This window comes from Alosa pseudoharengus, unplaced genomic scaffold, assembly GCF_046254945.1.
Source record: "Alosa pseudoharengus isolate Yale_2024_CS ecotype anadromous, Long Island Sound unplaced genomic scaffold, YU_APseudo_1.1 YU_APseudo_1.1_scf_5, whole genome shotgun sequence".
Classification (NCBI taxonomy): Eukaryota; Metazoa; Chordata; class Actinopteri; order Clupeiformes; family Clupeidae; genus Alosa; species Alosa pseudoharengus.
This window is the reverse complement of record NW_027468837.1, coordinates 10,474,403-10,492,838: the sequence shown is the minus strand read 5'-3', so window position 1 is coordinate 10,492,838 and position 18,436 is coordinate 10,474,403. Positions and strand designations below refer to the sequence as shown.

General features: G+C 41.6%; 1 protein-coding gene across 1 annotated transcript; it reads right to left on the bottom strand.

Annotated features, from left to right (window-relative positions):
* Positions 1 to 1,741, bottom strand: LOC143103659 (ADP-ribosylation factor 3). The gene is made up of 4 exons (XM_076267405.1): positions 1,499 to 1,741; positions 1,072 to 1,182; positions 785 to 909; positions 1 to 167 (listed from the first exon to the last, which is right to left on the bottom strand). Exons 1-4 carry the CDS (start codon positions 1,644 to 1,646, stop codon positions 6 to 8), a joined length of 546 nt encoding a protein of 181 aa, XP_076123520.1. The 5' UTR covers positions 1,647 to 1,741; the 3' UTR covers positions 1 to 5.
* Positions 1,742 to 18,436: the final 16,695 nt, after the last annotated feature.

Here is an 18,436-nt window from a genome sequence, read left to right as displayed (position 1 = left end):
GCAGCTCACTTCTTGTTTTTTAGCTGGTTGGCCAGCCAGTCGAGCCCCTCGTACAGGCCGTCTCCACTGGTGGCGCAGGTGGCCTGGATGTACCAGTTGCGGTGGCGGAGCGAGTGCAGGCCCAGCTTGTCTGTGATCTCCGCCGCGTTCATGGCGTTGGGCAGATCCTGGGGTCCACAGCAGTCACAACACAGGCATGAAAACAGACAGGAGCATAGTTGGAGTTAGAGACGTACACCTCTGGGCAGATGCACAGTGCAGCAGGGGTTCTCAAATGATTTGCTTTACATCAGTGTTTCTCAAACTTTTTCAGACTAAGGACCACTTAACCAAAAAAAAAAAAAAACTCACGGACCATCTAGCTAAAAACGGTATATTACACAATAGGTGTACTCTGAACCACCTTGCTTATTTAATTTTGCACCTTGCTTATTGTTTCAGAGGATTCATATGATTTAAACTGGCACTGCTTACATAGGCAGTGTTGCAGAACTGTTTGGATTTACATAATGTACAAGTTGGTTCAATATTGCAAACAACTCATCTATATTATATTTCACCACGTCTGCTCACGGACCACTTGGGATAGTTTGCGGACCACACTTTGAGAAACACTGGTTTACATCAATGTGGATACAACACGAATACCTGAAGAGAGAGAGATAAAGAGGAAAAAAGAGAAAGAAAAAAGATAGATACAGATGAAGAAATAGAGAGAGATAGATAAAGAAAAAGGGAGACAGACAGAGAGAAATGAAGAAAGAGAGAGAGATAATAGGTGCACCTGTTTGTTGGCAAAGACGAGCAGCACAGCATCACGGAGCTCGTCCTCAGCTAACATCCTCATCAGCTCCTCTCTGGCCTCGTTCACACGCTCCCGATCATTGCTGTCCACCACAAAGATCAAACCTGCAAGAGAACACAGAGCACAAGTGTGCGTGTCAGTGTGTGTGTGTGTGTGTGTGTGTATGGGTATGTGTATGTGTCACACATACTGTATGTGTGAATGTGAGTGTGTGTGTGTGTGTATGTGTGTATGTATGTGTGTGTCTCATAATTTAGTGCACAAACCTTGAGTGTTTTGGAAATAGTGCCTCCACAAGGGCCTAATCTTGTCTTGGCCACCTACATCCCACACAGTGAAGCTGATGTTCTTGTACTCTACGGTCTCCACATTAAACCCTGCACAACAGCGTTAAACAGAATATCATTATCATACAAACACTTCCATTTCTCAGCATCACCCTCTACTGATACAACCAGGTTAAGATCCACTGTGATGTCCATGAGTAAATTATTGGATTTTACTACTGAAATTTTCTTTTTGGCACTCCACAGTCTCAACATTACATCCTGCAACACAATCAGTGATAAAGCAACCACACTGTGATCCATAATACCGTCGCAACCCACAGCTAATCTGCATGCCATTTAATCAGTACTTTCGATAAATAATGAACTACATATATTTTATATTCAAAACAGGAAATATACATACCAATGGTAGGGATGGTAGTGACAATCTCTCCGAGCTTGAGCTTGTACAGAATGGTGGTCTTTCCAGCTGCATCGAGACCCACCATCAGAATCCTCATCTCCTTCTTCCCGATCAAACTCTTTAGCAGGTTTCCAAAAATATTCCCCATCCTTCAAGCCGATGGATGTGATGTCCGGACACGACAGTCTGCAGGTGTTCTGGGGAGTTGTAATTAATTCCTTTGCTTCTCAAATTTTTGATTGGGATGGAGGCTACATCGGACACACAAAAATGTTTTCTGTAAGCTATCATGCCAAAAAGCACATATCAATCGAAATACAAAGTATTATATGAAGAATAGAGAATTTTGCTCAGAAAAAATTTAATTGAATTGAGGTATCCCATTTCCACCAACAAACATATCAATAAGGGATGCATTTCCCACTGGTGGATCATGGTGGCAAAGCCTGTAGCGTGTGCATAATTTAAGTGTATCAAGCATTAAGCATTAAGCATCTGTGGATCATTATCTCCACTGATTGCATACTTGGTGTTATGCATGGAGCAGAGCTTTAGTTCCATGACTTCCGTTTCACACGAGGACCAAGCCTGACATTCAGTGATACAGAACACAAGTCACAAGACTATGTACAGATTTCTATGATTTACAGCATATTGACTGCAGGACAACTTCAGTAAATATCAGCCTTTCGCAACATTTTCAGGCCTTCTCAGTTGTGTCATAATTTATTAATCTGGATGAATAATGGATAGAAATAGACAGATTGCCTCATACACATGGACTATATGGTAATAGAGCTGGTATGACACGCGTAGGCTTTGCCAAATAAGAATGGATGAGCAAAGACTTTTCAGATTTTAGATGCAATACAGTGACTGCATGATCATCACATTAACACTGTTACCATGGAACTGTAAACATACAGGTAAAATGGTAAGGGTGTTTTGCTCTTAGTTAAAGAATTACAGATTGAAAAATTCCTGGTTGAAATCTTGCATTCACACACACACACACACACAAACACAAACACACACACACACACACAGTGCAATATACTGCTATGTCTCCAGGCTGTAGGATGCAACAATCTGTTCTGCCTGCTCTACATTTGTCCCTTTCACACTTGCCTTACAAGTCTAAAATGAGACCCCACCCGCACCTCAGACCTCACTACAAGACTAAAGAACATTTAAAATCAATATCTTCAAGGTACAAAAATCCACAAACCACTATGTGCTGTAAGGCACTTACAAACACTACAATATACAACCAGGCCTACCCCAACATAAAGAAAAATCTTTAAGGTGATGTTATGTACTTAATGTTAATTAGTTTATGTAATTAGCTATATTTCTTAAAACACGTGCATTTCAATTCAGCGCTCAATTAAGCATTTGGCCTTCAGAGGATGTTTCGACAGAAAGGCCTCATGGTACCACCGGATGGGGGAGAATCCCTGTCCATGGTGCTGACGGAACATGTCGTTCGACCCTGTCCTTGGACGCCACCATTTCAACCAAAATATCCCATCTAAGGGGCTATTCAGTATTCGATCACGTATTTCTCTACTGACACATAAATGGTGTCCGAGGTTGACGTAAATACAGGTTTTCGTGAAGTCGCGTTCTGTGGCAATTCGCTGCGTGATTATGGAGGCCATTTATTTCACTGCGCCGAGGTAGCAGCTCACCCGGCAGTGCATTGACAGAATGGCAAGGAAGAAACTTTCCAGTGAAAATGATGTCTCTATCACAAATCATATGCCGGTATAATACCATACAGACAACACCTTCAACATTATGCCAAGGTTATTGCAGACCCGTTGGTCTTTTTCCCCCTCACGTTGACGGAGTGGATGTGGGTTAATGCATCTAGCCATTTAGCAAGCAAGCAGGCCAACCCCTGGATGTGATACCGGACACCAGCTCTCACGAACCTTTTCGATTGTATTTAATACCTTATCATAGGCTATGTGTTTCTGAACAGAACGTTTCCTAAGAACGCTTATGGATCGTGATACGCGTTGCATAAATGCGCACGGTTGCACACGACAAGATTTGAAAAGGAGAGAGCATCTTGGTGATCCACCCCGCTATTTATTCTATGACAGAGCTAGCCTGCGCTGGTCTAAAGCGGATATCTTTGAAATTACATGATGACCCGCTGATGACAGCTGTTAGAGCTATCTGTTATCGACCGTACAGCAATACAAAACAATTGACAGCTTCTGAATATCTTTCCGTAATTTTATCATTTACTCGCCTCTGCATTCCTACTCACCTCCAACGCTAACATCAGCCGGATTCGAGCACCGACAGGCACGATGTCTCACGATATTTCCTATGGACCACGCCGTTACAAAAGAGCAGGGTATGCCACATACGGATTTTCTCGCGATATCCTCTTCCTCGTATTGGCAAGCGTCAGCACGCCATTTGAATTGCAATCGAAGAACACTATCAACATGAATGAGCTTTATTTGATGCCCATTCATTTCAGTTTGTGTGTACTGGACTGATTTCCACAGTAAGACATCTCTGTGCTAAACAAAGATTCTCTGTTTCATCTGCTAACGCTGCAGATTCTACATCATGTGCTTACCTATCAATCAATCAGGGACGTGCACAGGAATTTTGAGGGGCAGTTGCTCTGACCTAAAATTGTTTTTTTTGTTTTTTTTATCTCACGGGCTATATGCAGGACTGAGAATAATATTTTTTAATATATATACACAAAGAAGTAAAACACTGAAATACAGCACTCAATCACCTTAACTAATCATTATTTTAATGCCCTTTATGTTCTGCTCAGGCAAGATCTTTGAAATTACCTCTAAAATAGCCTATTTTTTTTTTTAGATTACAATTATTTAGCATGCAGCTCTTTAATCCTGTACTTTCTAGCATGGTCCTCTCATCTCATATTTGGTGATCATCACTTAGGCCTTCCTGTCCTGTGCCTCCTCCTGGTCCACATTTTCCTCACATAGTCTGGAGGCTTGTGACTGCTCCTCACCTTAAATGTAATGTAATTATGAAACATTGCCATTAGTAGGCTAAAATATGAGTCTGATTAATTGATCAATTCGTCTACACAGTGTCATGTCATCTTTATCACAGTGCAAAGTCTGTCTCACCTGCTGGTTGGCTTTTTCGCAGCCAACCCTGCAGTGATTGCTGCCTCCCTGAATTGTCTATCCCTCTCCTGAATCTGACTCTTTTCAGTGGGCATCTTGGCTTCAAACAATACCCAACATACTAGTGATAGGATTTAGGCATTTAACCATTTTGAATAAAATAATTAATGTGATGCATTACTTCCATCATTCATTCTTCTTGCTAAAACGAAATGTGAGAAACTAACTATCAGCAGACATGTAGCTTAGTTTGCCTAATGCCTACCAAAAAAATAGTAGCCTAGCCTATGTGATAACGGGCTGCTTCTCTGCAAGCTATCTGTCTGATTATTTAGGCTAAACGTGGCAAACTCAGCCTGGATTTATGAAGATTTTAATTAATTTCATAAAACTTGATGACGATGATCGTTCGTTTGTTATACATCACAAACTCACCTTTTCCGACAACGTTGAGTCGTCTCATGACAACCGCGACAATCTCCTTCTAGGGCCGCTTATGCAGGCTCAGCTCAGGCAGGGATGGATTACTGCACGGGCCTACTGGGCCCAGGCCCAAGGGGTCAGGGGGCACTGAAGCCCAAGCCTTTGCATGGAATCATTGCCTCAATATCAACAAATCAGGATGTAGGCTATGAATCTGATTGAATTTAGTATTGGCCATTCCCAAAATGCACACCCCCCCCCCCCCCACATATACGACAATTAGTGGGGGGCCCTTAATACATCTGGGCCCAGGGGCCGAAAGTTCATAATCCGCCCATGAGCTCAGGTGCCGGTCGCGTGCAGCGCTGCAGCCACGTAAACAGAGTTTGCCCTTCCCCTACTGACTTTCACTTTCGGTGCCCAAATTGAAGTGAATGAGGCTTTGCGATTTTTTTAGGCCTACGTGAAATTCTGCATCCATTGTACGATTTTATTTATTTATTTTTCCCATTGGAAGGGCAACATGAGTCAAGAAGGACAACCTGAGCAACCCCCCTGTGCACGTCCCTTTATTATTATTATTATTATTATTATTATTATTATTATTATTATAACCTTTATTTAACCAGGTTAGTCCCTGAATCAGATAAATCCAGAATCACGCAGCATCCATTCATTACAATACTAAAGTCATCTCCATATGAGCTGTTCAGTGTGTGTGTGTGTGTGTGTGTGTGTGTGCAGGGGCATCGGACTGGGCGTAAAACCACTACTGATTATAGGGGCCCAAGTGGAGAGAGGACCCTAAAGTCTGGTGGAATATATTTTATTTTACCTGGGTTGAGGAACATGGGGGCCCATCAGGACTGCCTATGCAGGGGCCCAGTGTGTGTGTGTGTGTGTGTGTGTGTGTGTGTGTGTGTGTGTGTGTGTGTGTGCGTGTGCATGTGTGCGTATAATAAAATAATTGTCAGAAAGTCTAAAAAGGGTATTAAACATGTTCAGACCAAGAATGGCAAACTGTTTTGATGTAGCCTCCTCGTCATCTTCCCTCTGTTCCCATTAAACAGACTGTAAGCAGATAATAACATTTATTATAGTTCAGCTCATCTTTTCTTAGAACAAAATCATAATAATTGGTTTTGACCATAAGTTCAGGTAGTAGAGATTACTATTTTGTATGGCTTTTGTAGGATATTAAAAACAAATGTCCCATCTACATTTTGACATTAATTGGTATGATGAAGAGCAAAATATACATCCCTCAGAAAGTGAGTTGTAGCCTATGTTAGCCTCAATGAGACTAACACGTTTTAAATTTGAAGTACAGAGGAGTACAAAACCTTATTTTACATACAGCTTAAAGAGCACTAAAAAGACTGGACACATCAGCTGGTAATTATTATTTTATAGTTATAATGGGTTACTTAATTTTGACTAATACAAAAGAGAAATGAAATGAACACAAACATATAAAAAAGTGAGAATGAATGTGTAATCTGAAATCTGTTATGAACAAACTAAAGTCACTCAGACACTAGCACGTCCCCGTTATAAGGCTCTGACATTTGTGTCAAAAATTAGTTGACAGATTGGTTGACAGATTGTTATTCTGTGGCAATTTAATACGATGAGGTGAAGTGTTTCTTGAAGTTTTTTAACATTATTTCTAAAGAGTCTTGTTCCACTTACCTCTATGGAATACATTTAAGATCAATATCTCAGAACCACCCAGAACGCAGATAGAACCTTATAATTCTAAGGGGATGACTAGTGTCCTCATTTGTGATAGGTAGATAAGCAAGGTAAAGCAAGACATGCATCTTTTAAAGGGGCATTTAAGGTTAAGATGACCATTCTGGTGAAAGACTGATAGCATGTAAGCTTAACAGAAAATCACTGACCACCCCTGCCTTCTCCCTGTTCCTGAGGCCATGTGTTGATTAGCTGGAACCTATTTTGGCTTGATCCAAGTCAGGTCGATTCCCATCTGACCCAGGACAGGAGCACACACACTGAATGCAAACTTCAGGAACATGAGGGGCAATTGGCTGAAGGCAAAACGTCTATTGACTTACTATCTATAGAGAAATTAAAATAAACATGAGTATATAACAGCACAACTCAACAGTGTCCCAACAGGAGTCAACAACATCTGAAAAGTCTATGGATCCCAGTATATGTAGCCTGCTGCTGTTAAAATATTTGCATTTTAATACCTAGAGATGCGCGGATGGGCTATTATTTCAACCGTAACCGCATAGCAAAACTGATCATCCATCCGCCATCCATCCGCACCAGCGTTTTTAGACCAATTTTCAAAACCGCACCCGCCCGCCATCCGCTGGTTGTTTTAATGTATATGGGTGATGCGTTTGATTGGTTCAACCGCCACCCGCCCGAATTTAATTAAAATATTATATTTCTTCACGTCATCCACCCGATCCGCGGTTTAACCGCGGAGTCCGCGGCTGTAACCGCGAACCGCGCATCTCTAGTACCTACCTCTCTATATATATGTGCCTATACAGTCTAAGGGCTCTATCTTCCGTCCCGGCGCAATTGACTTTGTATACTCGCGCGTTTGTCTTTCCTATTTTGCAGTCAGCGCATATTGGAATTTTCCCTCCACAGGTACATGCCTGTAAATTAGGGAATTCGATTGCGCCCACGGGGGCGGTTCAGCGAAAAGACGGGGCGTGTTCGGCGCAAACGTTCACTGTTGATATTTTGCAGTTTCAGAAAACAATTCCGCCACAGACCAGGAACTCCCTGGTCTAAAGTCTGTGGCGAAAATGCAGATGCTATTTTAAGGGCGCATGCATGACCACAGGCCTGCATGAATGAATGCGTTGCACACCAATCTACAGACACCCCCGTGCACAGACGGAAACATTCAAAGCCTTGATAATATTTGTCCATTTCCCGGTTTTGTTCGTGCATTGGTGACCTAAATATTTAGTAGCCTATAAAGTACAACATCTACATGCAATATCTTTACAACAACGCCTAATTACGACCTATTAATCTGGACAACTTTATAGGCTACAGCCCTATAAAGGCTAAAGTTACTTTTAGTTTTGTTCCAATTTACCGTTGTGTAAGGTTTTAAGCCCCATCATTTTGCCTACCTTGTTGTAGCCCATCTGAAATAACTCCAAGCTTTGCTATGTTCCCTCCATCCTTTCGTTATTTTCAAAAAACGTTTTATATCCATGATGGCCTTGAAGTCTTGAGTTAGTGAATTAGCTTAAATCAGCTTTTCATGTGCTGTTAACCAGCAACAGATAGTACAAGAAAGCAGCAAGTATGGTTACAATTTCTGTACAATTTCTGTAGTTGCTGCATCCATTCATTGTTATTCTCTCTCCTGCTCAAATAAATGTTGTGCGTGAATTAAGTTGATGATAATGTGTTTACAAACTCTGCTTTACAGAAAATATTGTAAATAGTCTACTGTCACGCAGTTAATGGGATACTGTGCAGAGTTGAAAGTTAGGTCAACTTAAACGAAGCCCTTGCTTGGCCGCCTGTGCTGCGCAACGCACACTTAGCTCCTCTCATCTATACAATGTAGTTCCCATTTCTGTAAACCATACATAATTTCAAAGAAAAATTTTACCACTCGAGGGAAATCATGTGGTGTCCATGTGAAAAAATAGGCATAAATCTAGCGTACACATTTTCACGAATCACTGATGTGTTGATGACATAAATTAGGAAATGTTAGAGGACTTAAGGAGACGTGATGTTGAACTGCATGCCGATGCCATTTAACTCAAATGCCCCAGCGGCAGCACGGGAGAGAAGAGATTAACTGACGGAAGATATGCATTGTCTATAGAGAGGTAATGTTAGATTACATTGTACATTGCAAATATATCACCATGCATTCATAACCTCGTGATTCAGTGAGAATGATCCCAAAACATCGGAAAGTATGTCTTTGTGACAATTCTGTATTACATTTTGTCAAGATGAAAAATCAATAGCTAACTGTTCCCAACTGAACAGTGGTTATAGCGCTGTGAACGCTCCTGGCTGCGCCTGGCAAATACGCCACCATAATAGCAATCAGCTATGGAACAAGCGTGCCTGTTGTTAAAGGGAATGTGAGATGACGCTCTGATTGGTTTATTGCACGTTACGCCCAAACCACACCCATGATTAATGTAGCTACTTCAGACCACCCCATTTTAGATTTGCGTCGGGCGCAACAGTCAATATCCCACCGGTAAAATAGCATCAGCGCCCAAGATCCGCCCACAAAGTCACTTGCGTTTTGCGCGAAGACACTTCCGTTTCAGACCATTAAAATAGGGCCCTATGACTAGATGCAGAGAGCCAAAAAAATATAGCCTAACTAATGAGGTGCCAACAGTACCAACACCAAAGGGTTGCAAACTGGGGAGAATATTCTTACATACACCATTTATCTTTACATACACCTTATCTTTACTGTAAGTTGCTTTGGAAAAAAGCCCACTAAATAAAAAATGTATGTGACATTTACACTAAATGTTGAATTCAGTCACTACAAACCCTCATAGTGTTGAAATCTGAAAGGTATCATAACCGTTGTGCCTTTCAGCTATAGGTGGTAAGTCTACCAACCAAAACAACAGTAAATTGATTATTTAATAAAACAAAAACTGTCTGATATGTGGTCTCTTAAAGGCATCTTATGCCATGTGTTTACCTTAATATAACAGGCAGCTCAGCTTCAAAGCCATTTTGGTGGTTAATTAAAGGCACACTATGCAGGTTTTTTAGCTTAATATGGAAGTTTTTTTTAGCTTCATTTACCTTCATTTACCAGCTTCAGAGTCATTGGAATGGTTATATGACTTTTTTCGGGTTGAATGGTGGCCGTCTCACTTCCCCCTAGTGCCTGTGAGCGGAAAAAACACCCTTGTAACTGTGGGCCGGTGGGCCGACGGCCTCAGTGTCAGGAAGTATAACGAGTGTAACGAATTGCTTTACTGCATTCAAATACACATACACGCCAGGCACCGGCTAGAAAAAGGTAGCGATGGAGTTTCTCAGCCATTCGTCATGACAGAGCAAGCGAAAAATAAGCAAAAACCAAAAAAAAAAAAACAGTAAGGAAATTGCCAATACTGCATAGTTTACCTTTAACTTGAAATAGGGAGAAGGGTGTACCTTCCCAGCTGTAGCCTATCCGTCTATGGAGAACCAGCCGTGCAACTTCGCTTTCCCCGACCTGGAGAATCACAACTTGCTTTTCGGCTATTGTGCAGTAGCCCACTATTTGTATGAAATTGTGTAATACTACCTTGTCAGTCGACATGGCTGTTCGGAAATTACCTTTGGTCGGCTTGTAAACAAATCCACAATGTACCATGTCCAAGGAGAAGGGTGCATGAGTGGTATTTACAACAGTTGTGTAAAATACAAATACTCCACAACTGTAGGGGGACCCCAGTAGCACCCCCCCCCCAAAAAAAAAAGCACCACCTTTAACCTAGGAGGACTCTCTTTTACTGTGTGTCTCCTGATGTCAAAGTGCACACCAGGATATCCATGGGATGTTGGGATGGGATGTCCATAATTATATGAGAAACTTGAAGAGGTATGTACATCCAAGTCAGAGGTGATTGCTCTAAGACTACAGGGGAAGCTCAGCCTCCTCTAAAATATCACGGAAAATCACATCAAATAACACTTTTACATTAGCTTCTAGCCTACTTCCAACTAGAAAAAATAGAATTTTAAACTTCATGGCTAGTTTGTTCAGCAATAAGGTTTTGCCGGTCATTTATCGTACATTTACATTACAAAATCATTGGCTGCTGGAATCATCCGCCCGTCATCTAGAGATGCGCGGTTCACGGTTACAGCCGCGGACTCCGCGGTTAAACTGCGGATCGGGCAGATGAAGTGAAGAAATATAATATTTTAATTAAATTCGGGCGGGTGGCGGTTGAACCAATCAAACACATCACCCATATACATTAAAACAACCAGCGGATGGCGGGCGGGTGCCGTTTTGAAAATTGGTCAAAAAACATTGGTGCGGATGGATGGTGGATGGATGATAAGTTTTGCTATGCGGTTACGGTTGAAATAATAGCCCATCCGCGCATCTCTACCGTCATCGTCTCCTGCTGGTGCTGGTTTCTTTTTTGTGGGTAAGAAGGACGGCTCGTTGCGCCCCTGCATTGACTATCGTGGACTAAATGACTACAGTTAAGAATCGCTATCCTTTACCCCTCATGTCAACAGCTTTTGATTTGCTACAGGGGGCCCAGATTTTCACTAAACTGGACTTGAGAAATGCCTACCACCTTGTGAGGATTAGGAGGGAGATGAATGGAAAACAGCCTTCAACACCCAACAGGCCACTATGAATATCTTGTGGTCCCTTTTGGATTAACCAATGCGCCAGCTGTTTTTCAGGCTCTGGTCAACGATGTCTTGAGAGACTTCTTAAATGTTTTTGTTTTTGTTTTTGTTTACCTTGATGATATTTTGATTTTTTCCCATACTCTTGCTGACCACAGGCTCCACGTCAGGCAGGTTCTCTAGCGGCTTCTGGAGAACAAACTGTGCTCGACAAGCCAGGTGGTCTCTCTTTTTCTCACGGTTCAATTTTTCTCTCTACTATCGTCCAGGATCCAGAAATGCCAAGCCAGATGCTCTTTCTCGCCAATTCACCTCAGCTCAGGACCCAGCCTCCGTGGAGACCATCCTCCCTTCTCAGTGCCTGGAGGCAGCAGCCCGAATGAATATAGAGACTCTTGTCCAAAAGGCTCGGGAGCAGGAACCAGTACCAGGTCAAGAACCCCCAACCACTTGTTTGTGCCTCTCTCAGTCCGGTCACAGGTGCTGGAATGGGGGCATGGTTCCAGAATTGCATGTCATCCTGGGACAGCCCGGACCCTGGCACTGGTCGGACAGCGCTTTTGGTGGCCATCCATGAGGAGGGACGTCCGGACCTTTGTGGCAGCCTGTAACATCTGCAGTAGGAACAAGACGGGTAACAGACCTCCTGCAGGGCTCCTAAGGCCTCTCCCCGTCCCTCACCGCCCCTGGTCACATATAGCCATTGATTTTGTGACTGGGCTCTCCAATTCTGATGGGAATACATGTATTCTGACAGTGGTTGATCGATTCTCCAAGGCTGCACATTTTATTCCGTTGTCCAAGTTTCCCTCTGCCAAACAGACTGCCGAGTTGCTAGTTTCTCATGTTTTCCGCCTGCATGGTCTTCCCTCTGACATAGTCTCTGATCGAGGGCCTCAGTTCTCTGCCCGGTTTTGGAAGGCGTTTTGCAAACTAATTGGTGCCTCTCCCAGCTTGTCCTCAGGTTTCCACCCCCAGACAAATGGGCAGACTGAGTGTGCAAACCAGAAGCTGGAAGTGGCACTCAGATGTATGACCTCTAAGGACCCTGCCTCTTGGAGCAAGACTCTTCCCTGGGTGGAATACGCACACAACTCCTTGCCCACCTCAACCACTGGTCTCTCCCCCTTTCACTGCTGTTTGGGTTATCAACCACCCTTGTTTCCTACCCAGGAGGAGGAGGTTGCAGTTCCCTCAGCCCAGGCTTTTGTGCGCCGGTGCAAGAGGACTTGGTCTCGAGCCAGGACCCAGCTCTTGCGCTCAGTGGATGCCTTTGAGAAACAGGCAGACAGGCATCGTTCTGCTGCTCCAATGTACAGAGTGGGCCAGAGGGTGATGCTGTCCACTCGCGACCTACCGCTCCAGTCCCCCTGCCGCAAGTTGAATCCCAGGTTTGTTGGACCATTCTCCATCTCGAAGGTAATCAACTCCTGTTCAGTTAGACTTGCCTTGCCTCTGACTATGCGCCATATTAATCCAGTATTCCATGTCTCCCAAGTGAAACCTCTTGTCTCTAGTCCCTTCGTTTTTTCACTTTCTTAAGTGGGCTATAGTTCTCATTAGCAGTTTTATGCCAAACCATGAAACATTAAGCATGCGTCCAAAAACGTCTTTAAAAATCTTCTGATATTGATCATGCATATGGCAAAGAAAGACATGAGATTGTTGGTCTTGGAATTTTGAAAATGCATCGCACTTAGACCTCAGATTACTTGCAGTACCCAGGCATTACCACAAGGAAATGGTCGTACGTCAAGTTTGAACCTGACATGGAGATAAGCACTTTTCACGTCAAAGACGGTTTTTTATAAATCTGAGCGTTGGCATGGATTTGAGCGTACGCACGGTCTAAGATCAAATCTGTGCCTAAGAACGCTTTATAAATGAGGCCCCTGTTGCCACTCTCCTCGTCAGCCATAGCATTTAAGCAGTGCCAGGAGAAACACTCTTTGCCAGATTGTCACGTCTTTCACAGTGGATTCTCGCCTATGCTCATGCTCTTTTGGATTACTGTTTTTTGACCTAAGCCTGTTTTTTGGACTTGTGAATTGGACTCAACCATTTTGGAAACCTTTGCTTGGACCTTGCATTCTTTTGTTGCCAACCTATCCCTGTTCAACCACGTGAGTCTCGCCTAGCCATTTTGATTCATCTGCCTGTGTTTTTGCCTGCCAACCTGTGTACCGAACTCTGCCTGTCTTGCCACTATGGATTTTGACTGAAACCTGGTTCCACAGTAACTCACCTGGCCTCACCGGCCCTGACAGATAATGACTAGGAATAATAGTAGAGTGATAGCTCTCATATAGCAGAAAGCCCCAAATGTAATTTTACACACTGTATGCTCCATCACAAAGTGCTTGTGGCTAAAATAATTATTAGGATTAGCTTAATTTATTTTTACATTTTCAAATTCAAATTTGAGATTCGCTCTGAAAGTCCGACTGAGAAGGGTCTGGTTTCAACCGGGCTAGCTTCAGACTACATCACAGTATACCCACAGCTATAGACTACATCACAGTATACCCACTACAGCTAACAAAACTACATCTAGACTACACCACTAGACTACACCACTGGTCCCATCCATCTGCTTGCCAGTACTGGGGGCACCCAGTATCCAGTATCCATTACATTACATTACATTTGGCTGAAGCATTTTTAACCAAAGCGACTTATAGCATGGTAGACAGTTTGAAGCTTTTTAACAATTCTCTCAGCAATTCTACAACCCCAAATCAGAAAAAGTTGGGACTTTGTGTAAAATGCAAATAAAAATAGAATGTGATAAAGTCTCGTAAACCCATATTTAGCAGCAAAAATGACATAGACAACAAATGTTGAAAACAAAAAGTTGGACTATTTCATGGAAAATATAGGCTATGTTGATTTTGAATTTGATGCCAGCAACAGGTTTCAAAAAAAGTTGGAATGGGAATGTTAACTACTGTGCTGCTTCACCTCTTCATTAGACTTGATTACTGCAACGCCTTATTCACCTGTCTAAATCGTCAATCCATCTCTGGTTTACAGACTGTTCAGAACTCATGTAGTCTTTGCCAGTGAGTTGCCAGTGAGCGTTACATGGTTTGGTACCTAACTATTTAAAATATTTATTAACCCCATACTGTCCGGCTCGGCCCCTCAGATCCTCCAGCCTGGGACTTTTAGTTGTTCCAGAAAGTAAACTGTCAACTAGGGGGGACCGATTGTTTGCAGTTAGAGCACCCAAGCTTTGGAACAGCCTCCCTTATAACATCAAATCTGCACCATCAGTGGATTCCACTCATGTCTCTGCTAATTTATTATCATTATTATTATTATCATTTCTGTTTGTTTATTTTGTCTTGGGTACTGTACTGTATATTTTCCCTTTTGTTTCTTATATTGAGTTAAGTTTGTGTTTGGTAGTATGTCCATTTACTTATTACTATTTTATTATTATTATTATTATTATTATTATTATTTATTATTATCGTTATTTTTATCGTTACTATTGTTTTTTGTTTTTGTTTTGTTTAGTTGTTTCTCTGTAAAGCACTTTGTGCTCTGTGCTTGAAGAGTGCAATATATATATATATATATATATATATATATTTATTATTATTATTATTATTATTTTTAAAGTATATTTTTTGGCCTTTTTGCCCTTATTCGGATAGGACAGTTAAGATAGACAGGAAGGAGTGGGAGAGAGAGATGAGGAGGGATCGGGACATGACTGCAGGCCGGACTCAAACCTGGGTCCCCGTGAGTGCACTTGTACCCGTACATGGTATGGGCGCTGTAGCCTGTTGCGCCACAGCGACCCCCTATATTTATTTATTATTATTATTATTATTATTATTATTATTATTATTATAATCTTTATATATTATAAAAAAAATATATAGATTTTTTTTCCTGAATTATTCAAGGTCTTCCCTGGAAAAGACATTGCCTGGATGGCAATATATGTAGCTCAAACATGTATCTGTATCATTCAGAATTGATTGTGCTTTGCCAAATGTGCAAGATGCCCATGCTGTAGGCACTAATGCTCCTCCACACCGTCATATGTTGAGTTTCGAACTGAGCAATAAAACAAGTTGGATAGGTTGGATACTTGTATAGGCCCTCTCCTCTTTAGCCCAGATGAGTCCATGATTTCCAAAAAGAATGGCAAATTTTGATTGATCTAACCACAGGACCTTTTTCCATGTTACCTCAGTCCATTTTAGGCCCAGATAAGACGGTGGTATTTTCTGTATCATGTCTCAATACAATTTTGGCTGTTACAATTTTGGCTGCAGTTTTTGAGTTAAGTATTAAACTGTGCACATAGACAATGGTTATCAGAGGTTTTCCTGAGCCCATACAATGACAGGTCTGGAAACAGGTCTGGTGTTGATGCAGTGCCATCTGAGGTCCAAAAGACCACGGCCATCCAATTTGTTTTTCAGCTCTTTCCCTTGTTTGCAAAGATTTCTCTGGATTCTCTGAATGTTTTAATAATATTATGTCCTATAGATGATGAATTCCCCAAATACTTCACAATTTTATGAAATAGTCACATTTGACATATTAAGTTATTATTATTTGTCATTACAAGTGATAAGTGCTAGAATTAGCAAGGCCAGTTGTAAGTAGTGCTATGAGAGGAGATACTCTATGAAGAGCTGGGTCTTCAGGAGTTTCACCAGCTGTCATATCTTCCTCTGGAGTCCTTTTTCTGGTTTTATATCGGACGACTTTCAGCTTTCACCCATCTCTGTTTTCACTTATACCTCCTAAGAGAATTCTGTCTTTCTGTAGAGACTCTGCTATTGTGCGGCTCTGCCCCTTGTACATTCACTGCGTTCATTCCGTGTTGAACTGTTTCTGAAATTCAGATTTGGTTAAATGCATAGCGAATCAATGTTGATCCAAATTATATTGACACTGATGGAAGCAGTGTGTAGTCCACATTAGGAATACCGAGATCATGGCAATGTGAAACCAGCCACATTTCTATACTTAAATAATCCTCTCTAAAAGATGATAAACATTGTGTAAGATATTATTAAAGTAGCCTAAAGGTATTCTTTATGCTTGGCTACTAGGGTTGCTTTTTTGAGCTGGTATTCCCAGGAACCTCTCTATTGCACATGCCTGACAGATATTAAACTTTAATCTCTTTGTATGAAGGCGTACAAGGTTGTTTTCATTATTTTTTATAAAATGAAAGTAATGTAAACTGTAAGTAATAAAAGTAATGTACACTGATCCTGCTTCGGTCGGCGGGTACGATACACTGAACTTGCAAGCGGGACATTCTTCCTACAGGCAGTAGGGGCGGGCGAGAGAGTCCTCATTCGCCCTGTAATGAGTCATTTAACCATATACCGACTTACGAAGATGAGTAATTAACACGAAAACGTTGCCTGGTGTCCCTTAAAGGTGTGTTGTAGTCAAGTAGTTCATCATAGTTTAAATTACTTGCACCACTTCAATATTAACAGAGGAGGGCGCTCTTATACAATGGTGAACTCCTCTCCTATGCTCAACTACTGTTTTAACAGGTGTTAATCCTTGTAAGGTGTTCATATTTTTTGTTACACAGCCAATGTTCCCGGGTCTGGTGGACCCACCACATTATTAGGCTTTTAAATCAATAGGCCCTACTACAGCCATAACATTTATGTAAAAATACCAATGATATAGACATTATTTATGGTTCATATTTGCCATTTACCCCTGTGAGATCATTTTCGTTTCATTTTTGTGAGAAAATTAAGAAATTCAATTAAAGGAAAAAATACAAACAAGATTTTTGGAACTTTGTGTGGGAATAACAGGTGCAGAAAGACAACATTACCGCACACAGAGTGACGCATACACACACACACACACACACACACACAGCAGGCCCAGGAGGATGACACAGTTAGGATACATAGCACCTACAATTTTAAAAATAAGTTATTTTTTAATGTTCTTCACAGAAAATGAGCCAAGGCCAATGAGTTTGAGTTAGAAGAAATAATAAATAGCTTCTTTTTCAGGTCCCGAACACCTAAGGGTTACTTCCATATGCACAGGAGATAAAAAAACAGCCGTTTCTAAACCAAAAGGAAAACAGATTTCTGTGGTTGGTCTACAGGCGATGTTTAATAGACTAACATTGCCAAATTGTCCACAGTAATTTAATTAAAAAGATGATATCACTTCTTTGTCTATTTTATGTAGCCTAGCCAATGTAGCCATCATGAAAAAGCATCACTGCTCACTCTCACGACAATTCAGTTGCACTTCAAAACAACATCAACGTCAACCTCATGGGGGCACCGCAGGACAAAGGACAAAACCGGTACGATCCACCACTCCGACACACTCCTAACTTGAACAGTAACCTATGAACAAACTACCGGTATTATTAAAAAACATGTGAAACCGGCCGATATTGCGCGGTAGAGTGTCATAGGCCTCTTTTATAGCTCTGATTAAATAAAGCAGCCTAGCCTACCATTTGATTTAACTGAAGATTTGCATGCTGTCTGAATTAACTAACTAATGAATGAGCATTTAATTGACAGTTACTGATAAAAGTTACTAACAAATTAGCCTACAGGAGAATTTATAGCCACTATAAATTGATCATCCTTACTTAAATAAGAGGAACAATACAAACATAGGCCTATTCAAAATTTTAAATATTGTGTTCTTTCAACTCTAATTTGCGTTGTAATACACGCTGTTCTCACGCTGATCTGTTCTGAGCCTTTGGGTAAGGTGAGGATAAAAACTATTTAATAATATTTTCGGACAGCTGGTCGCCAATGAAGTGTTCACTGGCTGCGAGAAGAACAGGCCCATCATCTGCAGACACAAAAACAGTGTGGCCCTGCATGTGACAACCAGACAAGCATGGCCAATGGGATTACGCCAGTTCCAGAACCGTTCCTTACTTCAATCGCCACAGGGGACCCAAATAAACGTCGATTTGTGATGGGTCGATTGTCCTCTTCCAAACGAGGGTGAAACAAGTCATGGT

What these genes read in the sequence shown, in the direction of transcription:
- LOC143103659 (XM_076267405.1), bottom strand. Translation starts at nt 1,646, where the DNA reads ATGGGGAATATTTTTGGAAACCTGCTAAAGAGTTTGATCGGGAAGAAG. An exon ending in CTATTTCCAAAACACTCAAG is followed by an intron (nt 910 to 1,071) that starts GTTTGTGCACTA and finishes GTTCTCTTGCAG; the next exon opens with GTTTGATCTTTGTGGTGGAC. An exon ending in TCGTCTTTGCCAACAAACAG is followed by an intron (nt 168 to 784) that starts GTGCACCTATTA and finishes TGTGGACCCCAG; the next exon opens with GATCTGCCCAACGCCATGAA.